At 41.5% G+C, this 18,402-nt stretch overlaps 1 protein-coding gene across 1 annotated transcript in view; it reads right to left on the minus strand.

Annotated features, from left to right (window-relative positions):
- Positions 1-964: 964 nt before the first annotated feature.
- The window catches only part of RAB20 (RAB20, member RAS oncogene family), a 119,787-nt gene continuing 102,349 nt past the window's right edge, over positions 965-18,402 (minus strand). The window contains exon 2 of the mRNA XM_069205112.1: positions 965-2,018. Coding sequence (XP_069061213.1) covers positions 1,498-2,018 — 521 coding nt within the window. The 3' untranslated portion in view covers positions 965-1,497. The remainder of the gene's footprint in view (positions 2,019-18,402) is intronic.

Below are 18,402 nucleotides of genomic sequence, written 5' to 3' on the forward strand. Positions count from 1 at the left end.
AAGATTGATTCTTTACATGACATCGTTTACTGTGAAAACCCTTAAAATAAAAAAATTAAAATAAAAATAAATAAAAAAAAGGACAGCTGTTGATGTTGGCCAGATTTAGTATTCTGTAAACACTAGAATTAAGGACAAGAAGAAAGCTGACTGATTAGCCCAACAGTTTAGGATTTACTGAACATTTATGCCATATTCTTTTCCTTGTGCCATATCCTTTTCCTCTGTACTGCGACATAAAGTGCACACATTTTCGAGAACTGAAGACATCACTTGTCGTAAATAACAAATAGATGATATAGACCACATATTTATTGGAAGAGGAGCTGCAAGATTTAGCTAGGAAAACAGTATGTTTCTTAAAGGGCAGCCAACTTAGGAAGGCAAGATGAGGTCTGCTAGGGAGAAGGATAAAGTATTCGAGACAGTGAACTAAACAGGTCATTTCACCTTTTCCCGCCCCTACTTGAAGCTCAATGCAAGTTTCTATTTTGTCTACATCTTTGACCACTTTCACCTTTTTGGCTTCATTACTTATTGTTCACTTTTTCAGTTTTCTTATCTAAAAATAAAATATACCTAATCTTTTTTATGCGCTCTGTTTATAAGTTTTTGTTGGGCTGAAATGCTAAATGGCCAAATGTTCATGCGAAAAAAGTTGAAAATCGAGATAGGAGGTAGAAGGGGAGACAAGCAGTGAGGAACTACTATCATTCAAATTTATCTTCAACATTTTATGACACAAGTGAATTATTAATATCTCGTGTGAAAGGCACCGTCAAACAATAATGAATGTACTCATGGCAAAAGGGAACAGCAGCAATTAAACGTGATGAGAATATGGATTCCACTGCAATAGCATATGTTAACTTTAGCTCATCCACGGTGCTGAGTAAAAACAGGGTACTCCTGTAACAAAACGCTTGTGATCAAATGCACTTAATGAACGCTCTTACCCCCACAGTACGTTCAATGCTTTAATAACATATGTATGGTACACTGACGCAGTAAATAATCATAGAATTTCAAAGGATTTAAACCATCATTAGGGCGAGCTTTAAATTAACTTTATAATATTTTATGTGCAAGTACCACGTTATGATTTGCAAGTCTGGATCACAGTATCAAAAAGAGTAAAACAATTAGAAGTCTAATTGCAGAGTCTGAAGTCAGGCCAGCATGCCTAAAGAGTTCAACTGACTTTAAGCAACTGAAATGATTGTGACAATGCTTAACTAAGCAAACCGTAGCACCTTATGAGGACCAACACTGCAAGCACTCCTGTTTTTTAAACCCAGAGGATTTAAATCAGGAATCATAAATAGTTGTGTTCATATTTATTTTGTATTGCATTGTATAGAAATTCTTCCAAGTGAATGATGGGATCCACACAAAGGATGCACTCGGATCATCAATTCATAAATTGGTTTTACAAGCATATCTGTATCTCTCCCAAGTACTATGAATCCTGGGAACTATGCTAAATATTGCCAACGCTTAGGAACAGCAACTGGAATTTTTCCCCTTTCCAGTCTTGTAGTCCGCCAGATCCACCGTCCCAGCAGACCCTTTGCCTTTTTTGTTCTTAATGAAAGGGAGTACTGTGTCAAACATGCTTTCAAACAAAAAATCCACGTTGTATCCAGTCTTGGCGCTGGTCTCAAAGCACATGGCTTCTGCTGGCGGGACCGTCTTTTCATCCAACATCTTGTACTTGAGTATTCGTTGGTACAAAGCAATGGCATCACTCTTGCAAACCTGTCGGCGGACTTTGTTTGAGGATGAAAAGCTAGCAAGCTTTTGCTCCTCAGTCTCTTGACCCACAGGGATTTCTTCCGTAAGGTCAACCTTATTTCCAACAATGGCGAAGATGCAGTCTGGGCTGGCAGTATCTGTTAATGCCAAGAACCGATCTTCAAGCTCCACAAGGCTTTGCAGGTTACATACATCGTACACAAGGATGACGGCAGCCGCTCCTCTGCAGTACATGGAGCCAAGGCCATGAAACTGCTCCCGCCCTAGGAGAAGAGAGAAAGAATTGTTCAGAATTAACAGCAGTACCAGGGTATTCAAACAATAATACATTTAAAACACTCTACAGCACACTAATGAATTACATTATATTCTAGACAGACCAACAGCTGCCAATATATTGTTATAAAAAACGGTTACTGGCAATTATCAAGTTACAACCTGAACTGACAAGTCAGTTTTCTGTTTTAAATAAGCTCTGAAGAGTGTTCAACAAATGGTTTTAAAATATCACAAAGGCACTGCAGTGGAGTTAAGCCAACACATACAGCTGAGCATCCGTGCCCCATGGCTTTAGCGAGTGCTGATAGAAACCTTCATTAGAAATCTTAATTCCAGAACTAAAGCTTTTTTACTTGTATTATCGAATGGTGTACTCCCATGTGTATGCCGGATAACTAACTCTGAAGTAAACGACTAAATGTAATTTTTTTCATAACTTTTGTTAACTGAATGAAAGTTTAGGTTCACACGAGGCATTTTTGTCACTACATTTGGGTAGTTTTGCCATGTAACAACATCATACACATCATATAAAGAATCTTGTCTAATTTGACAAAAACAACAACACGGAGATGCAAAAAGAAGAAATGGAAGTGTAGAATGGGGAAATGTGAATGAATCAGAAACTTTAAACTAGTCTGGAGCATCGGCTACATAATCTAGGAAGAGGTAAAAGAAAAGTGCAAGTAGCTTACAAGGCTACGCCATAATAATTTCAGGTCTGTCTTGATAAACAGATGCGGGGCTGTAGCACCCCCACTTAGGTGATCTTCCTCCTTACTGGAACGGATTGAGCAGAATTTGTGCAAGAAAAAGAGTGCTTGCATTGCACATTATGCTCAATACAGTGTTTCTGTGCTGGTTATTATGACACGCCGAAAGCCAAGGCTGTAGGTCTGATTATTTCATTGGGAAAAAGTTATGCAAGGTGCCACAGATCTGATCTGTTTATTATTGAAAGGTATGAGAAAAGGCATTTATTGTGAAAAGCATATGGTAAATCCAGTAGGCCTTCATAGAACCCGGGAGATCCAAATGAGAGTTAAAATATGTATAAAATATGTTTTTTTGCAAGGCTCGCAGGTCAGAGAAGGACTTGGCTCAGATTGAACAAAATGAGAACTCCAATTTTATGCCACAATGCAGTCTTAAATAAAACAAGTGCAGTAGGGTAAATTTCCTATGAGTATACTTTCTCTTTTTTACATTGATGCTATTCCCTATCAATAGTGACAGTTGAATGTGTCGGGGAGGATATCCTGAAAGAGCTAGAGGATATCTCCTTATCTAAACTAAAAAACCATCGATCCCTGGGTTCTAAGAAAACCTTTGGGCTCAGATGGAGAGCTGGGGGCAGAGGGGTAACATGAAATAGGCCGATCTTTTCTTGTGCTGGCAAGGCAGCAACCTACATAGTGCTTCGTCTCTCGCCCACGGATGTGCAGAATGCCGGTCTACTAGGGCCTGAGCAATAACCATACTATAATTCACCAATTGCTGCTTGTCCACCTTAGGGAGTATGAGAATGTGTTTGGGAACAAATCACTCTTCAAACTTTTGCCTTTGTTTGGCCTCCCAGAAGGTAAGTGAAATCTGGGCCTTTTTAAGATTATGCAGTTTTTTCTTAAGTTGCCAAACTTCATTGCACTGCCATTTCTTCCCTTGCTTAGGTGTATTTTCACAGCACTAGACAGAATCCCTGCCGTTAAAAATATGCACGGCTGTTCCTCATTTTAACAGGTTCCATTGTGGCACATTTGGCATCCTTTTACTTATTTGGAGCCATATCTGCCTTGTACAGATTGTCTTTTTTTTTTTTTTGCAAATCAGATATTAAACAATTCATTGTATTACATATGACCATTCCTCTCAGTCAGTTTGGATAAATATATATAGACAGGGAGAAAAAAGTATAAATAGAAAATGAGCAGAGAAAAAATTCACTACAGCCACTCCATCTCCCGGATACCCCTAATCCTTTTTTAATCCTCACATTCTTTGCGCGTACAGCTCTTCTCGTTGCTTAACGAGCAACATTTTGGAAGCCCATCTCTCAAAGGTGGGAGACACTGAGGACTTCCGCTTTTGACGGATTAGTGACTTAACGACTAAATCCCCAGTAAAGAAATACTGTTGTAGCGTTAAATGATGACTAGTAGTAGTTATCCATAGCAAAGCCCCCTGTAGATCTGGCACAAAATGTATTTTGAGTCTTTCCTCTATTGAAGAGAAAAATGTCATCCAAAAGATAGCTAATGCCTGACAGAGAAACACAACATGGGGCCAGTCTCCTATAGCGTACCTACACCTAAAGCATGAGCCGCTGATGAAGATGGCTACATTTGAGACAGACGATAAGGGGTATAGTGAAGGGCCCATTTGGAAAAGAAGGCCATTTTTAGGTCTCAGGTCTAGACGAAGCACGTGCGCTGTCTAATTGTGGGCTTCAGTTTGCCCATACGTTCGCCATATGCTGGCACCATCGTCGCCCCATTTTGTGTTCCCCCCATTTGACAAGGGCATACATACAACATGCCTCTTGCGGTGTTTAGCCCTCTCCGTGTGCACATCCCAACTTCTGCTAAGCATACACAGTGGCCATTTTCTTGCTTTGTTTTGGGACTACTTTTTTGTTTTCAAATGGGTGACGGTCCCGCCACAGGTTAGGAGGGCTGTCTTTTTAAGGAAAGTAAACAAGCACCGTTAAAAATAAAAAATAAAAAATAAAATTAAAAAAAAGACAGATATAACATTTTTTATGTTGCCACGGTGTCTTGTTTTGTTTTTCACCACTTAACAGGAGCGCATGTGTTTTCAGTCCACACTCTGACGTACATACTTTAATTTGTTCGATGAACAAGTTAACTGCAGTTAAAAGGGGAACAGATGCACAAGGCCCTGCATTCTGAAAGTGACCGGGGATAGTTAAATTTTCCCAGAAAAGGAAAAAAAACACTTGGACACCTGAACAGGATGCCTTAACTGTATTTATTACAGACACGCACATGCACCAGCAAGCAACACTGCTCATGTTACACGTGCAGGATCCCACAACAGCGTTCATTTCTTAAACGCCACTGGGATTCCATGGTACACGCACTTCTTGCACACCACTGGGGCTCCAAGGTATAAGCACTTCTTACATACCAGTGGGATCCACGGGACACAGACTACTTACGCATCATTGGGACGCCACAATACACTCACTTCTTGCACACCAATTACACTCCACAGTGCATGCACTTCTCACAGATCACTGGGACTCCACAGTACACGCAAAACATACACACCACTAAGACTCCAGGAGACACGCACTTCTTACGCACTTCTTACGCACCACTGGACTGCCACACTTCGTACATACCACTGGGATTTAATGGTATATGCACTTTGCTACATAGGGGAGTATAGGCCAGATTCCGCAGCCAGCACAAGCATTATTACTATCATGGGAGCCGGGTGTGGCAGGACGAGGTGGTCCTCTGTTGCACACAGATGCCAAAGCCTACAGTTTGCAGACTGCCAAGGTCTACTGGCATTGCCAATGCTTGTTTTAAAATTAGCTTCTCGTAAGCCTGATGTGCCATAAGGGTGTACTGGCTCGAAGAGGCCAAGTGCATCTTGTCTCCTGTAATTTGTGAAATAGAAGCTAACACTGCAACAGCAATCATTTCTTGTAGACAAACATATAAAACCCAATACCAATTCCCCAATCCCATGGGTTTACTCACAAAATGGGCTTTATATTTTGCTTCATTGGGCTGGATACTCTGATATATTCGTGCAGGTGCTTGGCAATGTGAAAATATGAGTGAAATAATATGGGTGATATTCATGAATTTTCTGAAACTATTTGACCTCGTGATTGCATATGCCCTGCTAAGAGAAAATTATTAAGTCTGGAAAAGCCAGCCCTTTCTCACTTTTCGATGATACACGGATTGAAAGATAATCATACCAATCGGCACTCTCTTAGTAACAGGGGGAATTGATATTTGTCCTGGAGCTGGCTAGATTTACTACTTAAAATGTGTGGTAGCTTATATTGGGAACGTTTAGGGAACTTCTGAATTTTCAAGAAGGAGGCGAGCTGAACGCCCACTTCTTTGAGCATACACTGCAAATAAAAGCAACTTATTGAGCTAGTTTGACGAGCGATGCAATTCAGCCAATTAAAAAAAAGCTTCCTGGTAATTCTTCAGGAAATGTGGACGTGCTAGCCCTCCGTTCTCTTTGCTGAGCTGGACTGTAGATAGTTTAGTACAAGCCTTTTCCCCTGCCATAGGAAGTAATGTATGATTTGATCAATTAAAAAAAAAAAAAGATTGGTGAACTTTAATCACTACATTTAAAAATACAAAGATGAACAAGGGAAGCACCAACATTTTGACAAGTGCCACTTGCCCTATGATTGTCAGAGGTAGGGTAGGCCAGTTAGTAACCCATGCACTTTATTCAATATTGGGGTACAGTTAAGCTTGAATAAAATTGATGGGCAGCAAAAATACCCAGATACCCGATTGACCTAGTGGCAAAAACGTAATGCTGCTTAACGAGGGCAAAATTGTAGGTAAACAGTGAAATAGCAGAACCTCAGACTTCATCTGCTTAATCTTATAGCCTCCAATATCGGTGAAAGTGTTTATTTTACTAAAGGTATAAAGGATATTCTGACCATTGCCTGCTAAGTAGAGCATCATATAATCGGCAAACAATTTTAGTTTTGGGGCTCTGGGAGGCAGAGATTGACTAGTTCTTGTCTAAGAGCCGTGGCCAAGGGGTTCTAAAAACAAAGCAAAAAGAACAGGTGAGATGGTGCACCCTTCCCTAGTACCCCTTTTTATTGGAACAAATCCTACCGCCTGTGCAGTGATCATGATTTTGTCCACCGCCATGGCGTATACTTTTTTCAACAGTTGGGACTACTTTGGGGGGGAAACCCAAAACCGAAAACAAAACATCCCACTGGACGCGGTCGAAGGCTTTCTCCACATCGAGTTTCATTATTGCAGCCTCGATCTTATTGTTAGAGTAATAATCGTTTGCTTGGATAAGAATGTTTGTGTTGATTGTCATTGGTCTGCCTGGCAAAAAGCCATTGGTTACCATGTACCACTGATACCGCGGCTGGTGAAATTCCTAACACCAACATTTTAGGAAATAATTTATAGTCACAATTTAACAGGCTGATGGGTCGATATGAACCAAGGTCTGTGGGAGGCTTATCCTTCTTCAGGAAACTTATGATGACCGCCTCAGTAAACTCACCAGAAATTTCCACTACTAGAAATTTGTTCAAAAGCTTTGTTAAAATCTTTACCAGCTGGGCAAAGAATACCTTATAAAAATCATCTGGCAAGCCGTCATTGCCACATGCCTCAGCATTAAGCAGGGGTCTGATAGAGTCCTTAGTCTCCATAATCATAATCAGAGCCCCCACCAGATCTTTTAACTCCATACTCAATATTGGTAGTTTCAGTGGATGCAAAAAGTCATCAGCTGCTTCAGTCGAGGGATTGACGGTAGAAGTATAAAGATTGGCATAGCGATCTAACAAAACCATGCCAACCTGCTCAGGCTCTGAAACAACTAGGTTCTGTTTAGCGACAAAACTAGATTTGATGACCTCTTGATTTACTTTCTTTTTGGCCGACCAGGCCAGGAAGTGTCCAGTATGTTAACTTTCCTCTTAGAGCTGCTGAAAGCATGTGTTCTGATTGATTAATTCCTTAGAGGTAACAAATTGCTTAAAATCATTGACCCGTAGTTTCCAGGCTAGCTTTAGATTCATCTGTATGAACCATAGAGTCAGCTCTATGAGCTTCCTCAAACTCCTCTTGTAGGAAGAGATTTCCTAATTTCAAAGTTTATTAATCTGAGCTAGATATGAGATAGATTCACCTTGAATAAAGGGCTTACATGCCCATCTTACAGCAGCGGTGGACGCTGTGCCCTCATTCCTATGCAGAAACTCTGCTAGCACCACCTGCATGGCTGCTACCCAGTTTTCCTGGGGTAATAAGGATTTATCAAGTAACCACTGAGGTAGATCTTGCAAGAGCCAATGGATTTTAACATCAACAAAAGGAACGGAGTGATCAGAGAAGGGATTTGAAAGTATCCCAGTTCTGTCTCTTCTCCCATTATGTGATGTTAAAAAGAAGGTGATCCGTGAGGCGGAATTAAAATATTTAGAGCAGTATGTGAATTCACACTCTGTGGAGTGACGCAATCACCAAGGATCCACCAGAGCTATGCCTCTTGTTAGCTTAGCTTAAAAACAAGCAGATTTCGGCTTATTCTGATATTTATTCAGGCGCGAACAGTCCTGGTTCCCATCTTGAATGATATTAAAGCCACCCCAAATTAAAACAAGCCCGTTAAGAGGTATTAAAACATTGTAAATCTCTTCCGAGGGGGCCTCTTCTTGGATTATGGGCCCATAAAAACTCACCAGGTGGATAATTCGATGATAAACCCGTAAAGTTACCAAAGTCTACCTCGCTTTGAGGTTGCACACTACCTAGATCATCTCCCCGGGAAAATTTCGAGCTAAAAGGATGGCTACACACCGGACCATTTGCAGAAATGTAAAAAAGAGGCAAATCTGGATACTCTTAGTTACTTGGTAGAAGCTTTCAAATCTGTTTCCTGAAGAAATATGACTAGAGCCCAACTGACATGAGCCAGGATAAAATAGATCTAAATTTAATCTGATTATTAATCCCGTAAGTATTGCAGGAGACCACTCTGATACATTCAGCGCTAACCGCTGGGCTACTCATTTAGTCGATTTGTCCCCAGCCACTGAGAAAGACCTGTATTACTACACTGTTTAACTGACTAGATCTGCTGGTATTTCCATATGGAATAGTCTTGCTGCATATTGTCCCCAATGGGAAAATGCAGAGTAAAGCTATATTAGATTCAGGTTGTCATATGAATTACTGACCCTTCTGTGATGATTCCCTTCTTTGGTGTACACCTTGCTGCCCCTTTGGCTAGGATGGCTTAAGTTTTAGTCTCTTTTTTCATCTCTGCTCAAATCAGGCCATCAATGCAGGTCCCTGCCTCTAGCATAACAGAATACATGAAATATAACAATTGCAACACAAATACAAACACACAGTCTTGGTTGGTGTAGCATGCAACCTGTTCAAAAAATGCTTTGGCACCCCATAACCAGATATGAAGTGCTAAACAAATGCTATAATATAGTATTAACTACAAAACAAAGGAATTAAAAGCATTTTAAACCCGGGAAAGAAGTTGATGCATTCATTTGTTGAGCACAAGTCACAAAGTATTTTAGCTGGGATATGTTCAGTGGAGACATTAACGTATTCTCTATCCAACATGCTCATGGAATATGACAATAAAAAACATAAGCATTTGCAATGCAATGGGTCTAGCATTTGCTTGAGTTAGAGCTATTGGTGTTGTAAATTCATAACTGGAGGTTTCTTTCCATATAAATTAGTCAACACTGTCTCATAATTTGACCTTTTCCTGCCACATAATTCCAGCGGTCCCACATATAAATTAAAGCACTTACATTTAACTTCTTCCTCTATTCTGCCACCAAAAATGAAAATGTTGCCATTTAGCATCCTAATTTAAACCTGCCATGCTAATTCCAATAGAATACCACTTTCACCACCCCACCGTCAGAGTTGCTGGCTGGCTAACACAATTCCCAAAACAAGACAGCCACAGAGGAGTAACGAGAGAAATAAACTAGAAGGGTCACCTAAACATATCCAGAGTGTTCAAACAGTCATAGTGTAATAAGAATGTTAAATCTGCCTAAATCATAGTCATAATTGCAATAAGGAATTATTAAAACATATACATCATATAAACCCAATAACAACCTTTATCAAAAATAAACATTTGGCATTAGACTGTAATGCTCAGAACAGCCCCAAGAGGACACCATAATGAAAATAGCATTTGTAAGAAACATGGTTATGTTACCATATAGTTAGTCCCTATAGGACATAACCACATGAAAAAAAACCAACTGAAAGTATTGCAGCGTAAGCATATATTTAGCACCTAGTGGGCATAATGCATTACACATTTTTAGGGCTTGCAGGCCAACAGCAATGATATTACAAACAGGACCGTTAAAACACAAACTACTCTAAGATGTAAAACAAACATTTGAACCCTGATAGAGGTTAAAAAGACACTGAATGGAGGGTGGGGTTATTATTTTGGGGTCCCCACTAACCTAGTGTGGGGACCTAGAGATGACCTAAACAGAAAGACTGCGCCATGCAACAGTTTGCTGTTGGTCCCATTGTCCTAGGACCACCACAGGCTGAGTTATGAGCAAAAATGTTTTGAGAAAGAATGCTTTGCTTGCAAAGCATTATGGGGCGAATTTTCCAGAGGGAAGTGAATATTGTAGTATTGGCTCTCCCGCTGTGCCAGGAGATCTGTGTTGGAGATTTCTGTGTTTTTAGTAAAGCATTTATCAATTATAAGTGGTTGCTATGGAGCGTGAAGGGGAGAGCCAAAAGAAATGACTCTAATTAGGTAACAGTATATGAACAATGTGACCAGCGCTCCAATACCGCCGACTGAGTTTGTTCTGTTGGCACGGAGCGCTGTGAGGGCCATGGCTGCCATGGAGTATGAAGAAGAGACAAAAGAATTGTTCACCCACGCTGAAGTATATTGGCAATCGTGCAAATATCCATGTAAAAGGGTCAGAATGCAAGGCAGTAACGAAACCGCCTCAAGGCGGGACAAACTTAAAGCAATTATCAATGACATCAAGGGATTTCTGAAAGGCAAGCCCACAAACAAGTTAAAGTGATGGGTGTGAGGTGGATGTGGTTAAAAGCACACATTACTTACAACACTTCAAAGCACTTGCACACTCGACTTAATTAAACTAGTATTTAGTGAAATATATATATATATATATATATATATATATATATATATATATATATATATATATATATATGGAAAATGTCACTTACCCAGTGTACATCTGTTCCAATGTCACTTACCCAGTGTACATCTGTTCGTGGCATTAGTCGCTGCAGATTCACATGCTGTGCACAGTCCGCCATCTGGTGTTGGGCTCGGAGTGTTACAAGTTGTTTTTCTTCGAAGAAGTCTTTTCAAGTCACGAGACCGAGGGACTCCTCCCATTTCGACTCCATTGCGCATGGGCGTCGACTCCATCTTAGATTGTTTTGCACGCAGAGGGTGAGGTAGGAGTTGTGTATGCTAGTAATAGTGCCCATGCAATGGAGTGAATGCGTATGTACATAATAAAGTTTTAAGTAATATATTTACAAATGTACAAATGTTTAAGATCTACTTCTAAACGGCTACAGGCTCCCGGGGAGGCGGGTGGGCGCATGTGAATCTGCAGCGACTAATGCCACGAACAGATGTACACTGGGTAAGTGACATTTTCCGTTCGATGGCATGTGTAGCTGCAGATACACATGCTGTGCATAGACTAGTAAGCAGTTGTCTCCCCAAAAGCGGTGGTTCAGCCTGTAGGAGTTGAAGTAGTTTGAAATAATGTTCTTAATACAGCTTGACCTACTGTTGCTTGTTGTGCAGTTAGCACATCTACACAGTAGTGCTTGGTAAATGTATGAGGCGTAGACCATGTTGCTGCCTTACATATTTCGTTCATTGGAATATTTCCTAGAAAGGCCATGGTAGCACCTTTCTTTCTGGTTGAGTGTGCCTTTGGTGTAATAGGCAGTTCTCTTTTAGCTTTAAGATAGCAGGTTTGAATGCACTTAACTATCCATCTAGCAATGCCTTGTTTTGAAATTGGATTTCCTGTATGAGGTTTTTGAAAGGCGATAAATAGTTGTTTTGTCTTTCGAATTAGTTTTGTTCTGTCAATGTAGTACATTAGTGCTCTTTTGATGTCTAATGTATGTAGTGCTCTTTCGGCTACCGAATCTGGCTGTGGAAAGAACACTGGTAATTCTACCGTTTGATTTAAGTGGAACGGTGAGATTACTTTTGGTAAAAATTTAGGATTGGTCCGTAGAACAACTTTATTTTTGTGTATTTGAATAAATGGTTCTTGAATGGTAAATGCTTGAATTTCACTCACTCTTCTTAGAGATGTGATGGCAATTAAAAATGCAACTTTCCACGTTAAGTATTGCATTTCACAAGAGTGCATGGGCTCAAAAGGTGGACCCATGAGTCGTGTTAGGACAATGTTGAGGTTCCATGAAGGAACTGGTGGTGTTCTTGGTGGTATAATTCTCTTTAGGCCTTCCATAAACGCCTTTATGACTGGTATCCTAAACAATGAAATTGAGTGCGTAATTTGTAGGTAAGCAGAAATTGCCGTAAGATGTATTTTAATGGAAGAGAAAGCTAGGTTTGATTTTTGCAAATGTAGTAAGTATCCTACTATTTCTTTTGCAGATGCGTGTAAAGGTTGAATTTGATTATTATGGCAGTAAAAAACAAATCTTTTCCCATCTTTTCCACTTATTTGCATAGCAGTGTCTAGTGGTAGGTTTTCTAGCTTGTTTTATGACCTCCATACATTCCTGTGTGAGGTCTAAGTGCCCGAATTCTAGGATTTCAGGAGCCAAATTGCTAGATTCAACGATGCTGGATTTGGATGTCTGATCTGTTGTTTGTGTTGTGTTAACAGATCTGGTCTGTTGGGTAGTTTGACATGAGGTACTACTGAAAGGTCTAGTAGTGTTGTGTACCAAGGTTGCCTTGCCCATGTTGGTGCTATTAGTATGAGTTTGAGTTTGTTTTGACTCAACCTGTTTACTAGATATGGAAGGAGAGGGAGAGGGGGAAAAGCGTACGCAAATATCCCTGACCAGTTCATCCATAGAGCATTGCCTTGGGATTGATCTTGTGGGTACCTGGATGCGAAGTTTTGGCATTTTGAGTTTTCCTTTGTTGCAAATAGATCTATTTGAGGTGTTCCCCAAATTTGAAAGTAATTGTTTAGTATTTGGGGGTGAATTTCCCATTCGTGGGTTTGTTGGTGATCTCGAGAGAGATTGTCTGCCAACTGGTTCTGAATCCCTGGAATAAATTGTGCTATTAGGCGAATGTGGTTGTGAATCGCCCAATGCCATATTTTTTGTGTTAGGAGGCACAACTGTGTCGAGTGTGTCCCTCCTTGTTTGTTTAGATAATACATTGTTGTCATGTTGTCTGTTTTGACAAGAATGTATTTTTGGGTTATTATGGGTTGAAATGCTTTCAGCGCTAGAAATACTGCTAACAGTTCTAAGTGATTTATGTGAAACTGCCTCTGATGTATGTCCCATTGTCCTTGGATGCTGTGTTGATTGAGGTGTGCTCCCCACCCTGTCATGGAAGCATCCGTCGTTATGACATATTGTGGCACTGGGTCTTGGAAAGGCCACCCTCGGTTTGAATTTGTACTGTTCCACCATAGAAGCGAGATGTATGTTTGGCAGTCTATCAACACCAGATCTAGAAGTTGACCCTGTGCTTGTGACCATTGTGATACTAGGCACTGTTGTAAGGGCCGCATGTGCAATCTTGCGTTTGGGACAATGGCTATGCATGAAGACATCATGCCTAGGAGTTTCATTACCATTTTGACTTGTATCTTTTGTGTTGGATACATGGCCTGTATTACCTTGTGAAATGTTTGGATCCTTTGTGGACTTGGAGTGGCAATCCCTTTTTCTGTGTTGATTGTCGCTCCTAAATATTGCTGTGTTTGACACGGCAAAAGGTGTGACTTCGCGTAGTTGATGGAGAAACCTAGCCTGTGAAGGGTCTGTATGACATATTTTGTGTGCTGTGAACACTGTCTTAGCGTGTTGGTTTTGATTAACCAGTCGTCTAAGTACGGGAACACATGTATTTGCTGCCTTCTGATATGTGCAGCTACTACTGCCAGGCATTTTGTAAAAACTCTTGGCGCAGTTGTTATTCCGAATGGCAACACTTTGAATTGGTAATGTATTCCTTGGAATACGAACCTTAGGTATTTCCTGTGTGAAGGATGTATTGGTATATGGAAATACGCATCTTTTAGGTCTAATGTTGTCATGTAATCTTGCTGATTGAGCAGTGGGATTACGTCTTGTAACGTGACCATGTGAAAGTGGTCTGATTTGATGTAGGTATTTAGTGTTCTGAGATCTAGTATTGGTCTCAGAGTTTTGTCCTTTTTGGGTATTAGAAAGTACAGTGAGTAAACTCCTGTGTTTTTTTGTAGATTTGGTACTAATTCTATTGCGTCCTTTTGTAGCAATGCTTGAACTTCTAGTCCTAGAAGATCTATATGTTGTTTTGACATATTGTGTGTTTTCGGTGGGACGTTTGGAGGGAATTGGAGAAATTCTATGCAATAACCATGCTGGATAATTGCTAAGACCCAAGTGTCTGTTGTTATTTCCTCCCAAAGTTTGTAAAATTGGCTTAGTCTTCCCCCCACAGGTGTTATGTGATGGGTTTGTGTGACTTGTGAGTCACTGTTTATTTTGAGGAGTTTGGGGCCTTGGAATTTTCCTCGATTTCTTGGGAATTGGCCCCCTCTATATTGCCCCCGAAAACCTCCCCTCTGATATTGACCCTGGTAAGTAGGCCTTGTTTGTGAGGTTGTGGTTTCTGTGGGTTGACCTCGAAACCCTCCCCTAAAAGGTGTTTTTCGAAATGTGCCTCTGCTCTGCGGGGAGTAGAGTGCGCCCATGGCTTTGGCTGTATCAGTGTCTTTTTTGAGTTTCTCAATGGCAGTGTCTACCTCCGGCCCAAACAATTGCTGTTCATTAAATGGCATATTGAGCACAGCTTGTTGGATTTCCGGCTTGAACCCTGAAGTGCGCAGCCATGCGTGCCTTCGTATCGTGATTGCAGTGTTTATTGTCCTTGCAGCTGTATCTGCTGCATCCATGGAAGACCGTATCTGATTATTTGAGATACTTTGTCCCTCTTCTACCACCTGTTGTGCTCTTTTTTGGAACTCCTTGGGTAAGTGTTCGATGAAATGTTGCATTTCATCCCAATGAGCTCTGTCGTATCTTGCCAAAAGTGCTTGTGAATTGGCAATACGCCATTGATTTGCTGCTTGTGCTGCAACCCTTTTTCCCGCAGCATCAAATTTGCGGCTCTCTTTGTCTGGAGGTGGTGCGTCTCCTGAGGTATGAGAGTTGGCTCTCTTACGAGCTGCCCCGACAACTACTGAGTCTGGTGTTAGTTGTGTTGTAATATAGATTGGATCTGTTGGCGGTGGCTTGTACTTTTTCTCCACCCTTGGAGTTATGGCTCTGCCTTTAACTGGATCCTGAAATATTTGTTTTGAATGTCTTAGCATTCCTGGGAGCATGGAAAGGCTTTGGTACTGGCTATGGGTGGAGGATAGGGTGTTAAACAGAAAGTCATCCTCAATTGGCTCAGAATGTAAGGTGACGTTGTGAAATTCGGCTGCTCTTGCGACCACCTGTGTGTAGGATGTACTGTCCTCAGGTGGTGACGGTTTTGTGGGATAGGAGTCTGGGCTGTTGTCAGACACTGGAGCATCGTAAAGGTCCCATGCATCGGGATCATCCTGACTCATTGTAGTATGAGCTGGTGAGTGCATCAGTGGTGGAGTTGTTGCTGGTGATGCATGTATTGATGGTGATGGAGACGGTGGTGGGGTTGTTTTCCTTGCCACTTTTGCCTGTGGTTGCTTGTCCTTTTGTTGAAAGGCAAGTTTCCTTTTTATTTTGATTGGGGGAAGAGTGGTTATCTTCCCTGTGTCCTCATGAATATGAAGCCTTCTTTGCGTGTAGTCAGGCTCTACAGCTTGAAGCTCCTCTCCTAATCTATGTAATTGGGAGGTTAATCCTTGTTCCTCTGTATAGGAACTAGTTTTCGGCTCCGAGGCTGGATGTTTCGGAACCGAAACCTTTTCGGAAGTCTTCTTAGGCTCCGAAGAAACCTTCTTTGTTTTCGGCGTGGTGTCTCGGTGCCGAAACTCTTCGGTGCCGCTGTCTTTGTGCCGAAGTTTCTCGGAGCCGCTGTCTCGGCTCCGAGGTTCCTGTGTGGCGGTATCTCGACCGGAGTCGGATGACTTCGACACCAGCATGCCCTTTTTCGGTGCCTTGGATCGGTCACCTAGTTTTCGGGTTAAGCCATGGCCTGTTGGCGGTGGCGTCCCCTGGGATTTTGTAGACTTCTCGTGAGTCTTGATTTTCGACGTCTTACTCACGGTTTGGGGTGTTTCTTCGGCGTCGAGTTCTTCAGAATCCTACTCGTGGATGGAGAAAGCTTCTTCTTCCTCCTCGAAACGTTTTTGACCTGTCGGCGTGGACGCCATTTGTAGTCTCCTGGCTCTTCGGTCTCTCAGCGTCTTCCTCGACCGAAACGCTCGACAGGCTTCACAAGTATCCTCCTTGTGCTCGGGGGACAAGCACAAGTTACAGACCAGATGCTGATCCTATACGGATACTTGTTATGGCATTTTGGGCAGAAGCGGAATGGGGTCCGTTCCATCAGCCTTGAAGTCGCACGTGGCCGGGCCGACCAGGCCCCGACGGGGGATCGAAAAAAACCCTAAGGGCCACCGGAGCTCTTCAAAATTCGGTGTCGATTTGTTCTAACTAACCCGATACCGAACGCAAACAATACCGACGATTTTTTCCGAGATTCTAACTTTCCGACCCGAAACACGGAGCGAAAAGGAACACGTCCAACCCGATGGCGGAAAAAAAACAATCTAAGATGGAGTCGACGCCCATGCGCAATGGGGTCGAAATGGGAGGAGTCCCTCGGTCTCGTGACTCGAAAAGACTTCTTCGAAGAAAAACAACTTGTAACACTCCGAGCCCAACACCAGATGGCAGACTGTGCACAGCATGTGTATCTGCAGCTATACATGCCATCGAACATATATATATATATATATATATATATACATACACACACACACACACACACACACATACACATATACACACACACACACACACATATATATACACATATACACACACACACACACATACCCCAAAATCCACATTCTGTCCCTGGGTAAGAAGAAAAAAAATGAATGGCTGCTAATAATACAGAGCAAATTGCCCAATTCTCATTAAATACACAGTATTTAGTGGAGGGATTATTGACAGGCGGTGGACAGAGCCTTCTTAACCTAGCTATACCAGCTATCAGCATTTCAGAAATATAGAAATGGAAGTCAAAACAGATGCAGCATTCACATTACTTCAACACTCTACATACCGCTACCTTTAAAGGACTTGTACATGCAAACTAATGCTTATAAGTTGTTGAGTGCTGACCATTTTGCAAACTGTACACTAAAACTAGTGCTTACTTTGTTTTAAAAATGGCAGGGCCACAAAGCTTTACTTCAGAACCCCCACTGGCACCACCAAATGCCCAAGCAGCTAAATATGAAAGCTGCCCAGTACAGATTCCACCTCATTACTCTTTTTCCACAACCCAATATTTCCTGCCTCTTATCTTATTCTTTCAGGTACTTTTTCATATCTGCTTTCATGCTTTGTCACGGTTCCTGTATTTAGCTTCATCCTTCCGTCTTGCTTTTCTGCCATTGTCTCTCTTGCACTGTGTCAAAATCTATTGGTTAAAAAAAAAAAAAAAAAAAAAAACTTGGATCCTGGCTCTGCATCTCTTGAAACTTTATCTAGAAGCAAAGAGGGAAGGGCATTGTCCTCCCTGATCTTCAAAGAGACATAATTCTGGATCTCCATAAAAAAGGGAATCCGCCCACTAACTGTAGCTCCTACTGCCCGATCTCACTACTAAATATTTAAACCAAAACATTAGTGTTAACGTTGGTGACAAGAGTTTAAAAAGTTATCAGCACCTTAATTCATAATGACCAATCAGGTTTTATGCCACAGAGGTCAACCAGACTTAATGTTCGTTGCTTATATAACTGGTTAGAGACAGTCCGACATGGGAAGGACCCACATGTTTTCCTGAAGTTGGATGCTGAAAAAGCGTTCGACGCAGTACACTGGCCCTTTCTAATGCAGGTATTAGAAAAATATGTTCTTGGTTCCAGGTTCCAGAGCTAGATCAAGCTCCTCTATGAAAGCCCCACAACGTCAGTTAGGATGAATGGTGTTCAATCTACCGATTTCATAATAGGAAGGGTCAATAGATAAGGCTGTCCACTTTCCCCTTATTTGTTTGCCTTGACGCTGGAGTCACTGGCCTGCCTGATGCGGACCTCCTCAGTCATCAGAGGCTTTCATATGAACAAAGCCCCAGGGGAAGATGAGAGAATCTCCCTATATGCAGACGATGTCCTTCTCTAAGTTACCAACCCAGAGGAAATCATTCCAGCAATACTACAGGTATTTGATGAAAATGGGGCCCATTCGAGAT

Source organism: Pleurodeles waltl, chromosome 8, assembly GCF_031143425.1.
Source record: "Pleurodeles waltl isolate 20211129_DDA chromosome 8, aPleWal1.hap1.20221129, whole genome shotgun sequence".
NCBI lineage: Eukaryota > Metazoa > Chordata > Amphibia > Caudata > Salamandridae > Pleurodeles > Pleurodeles waltl.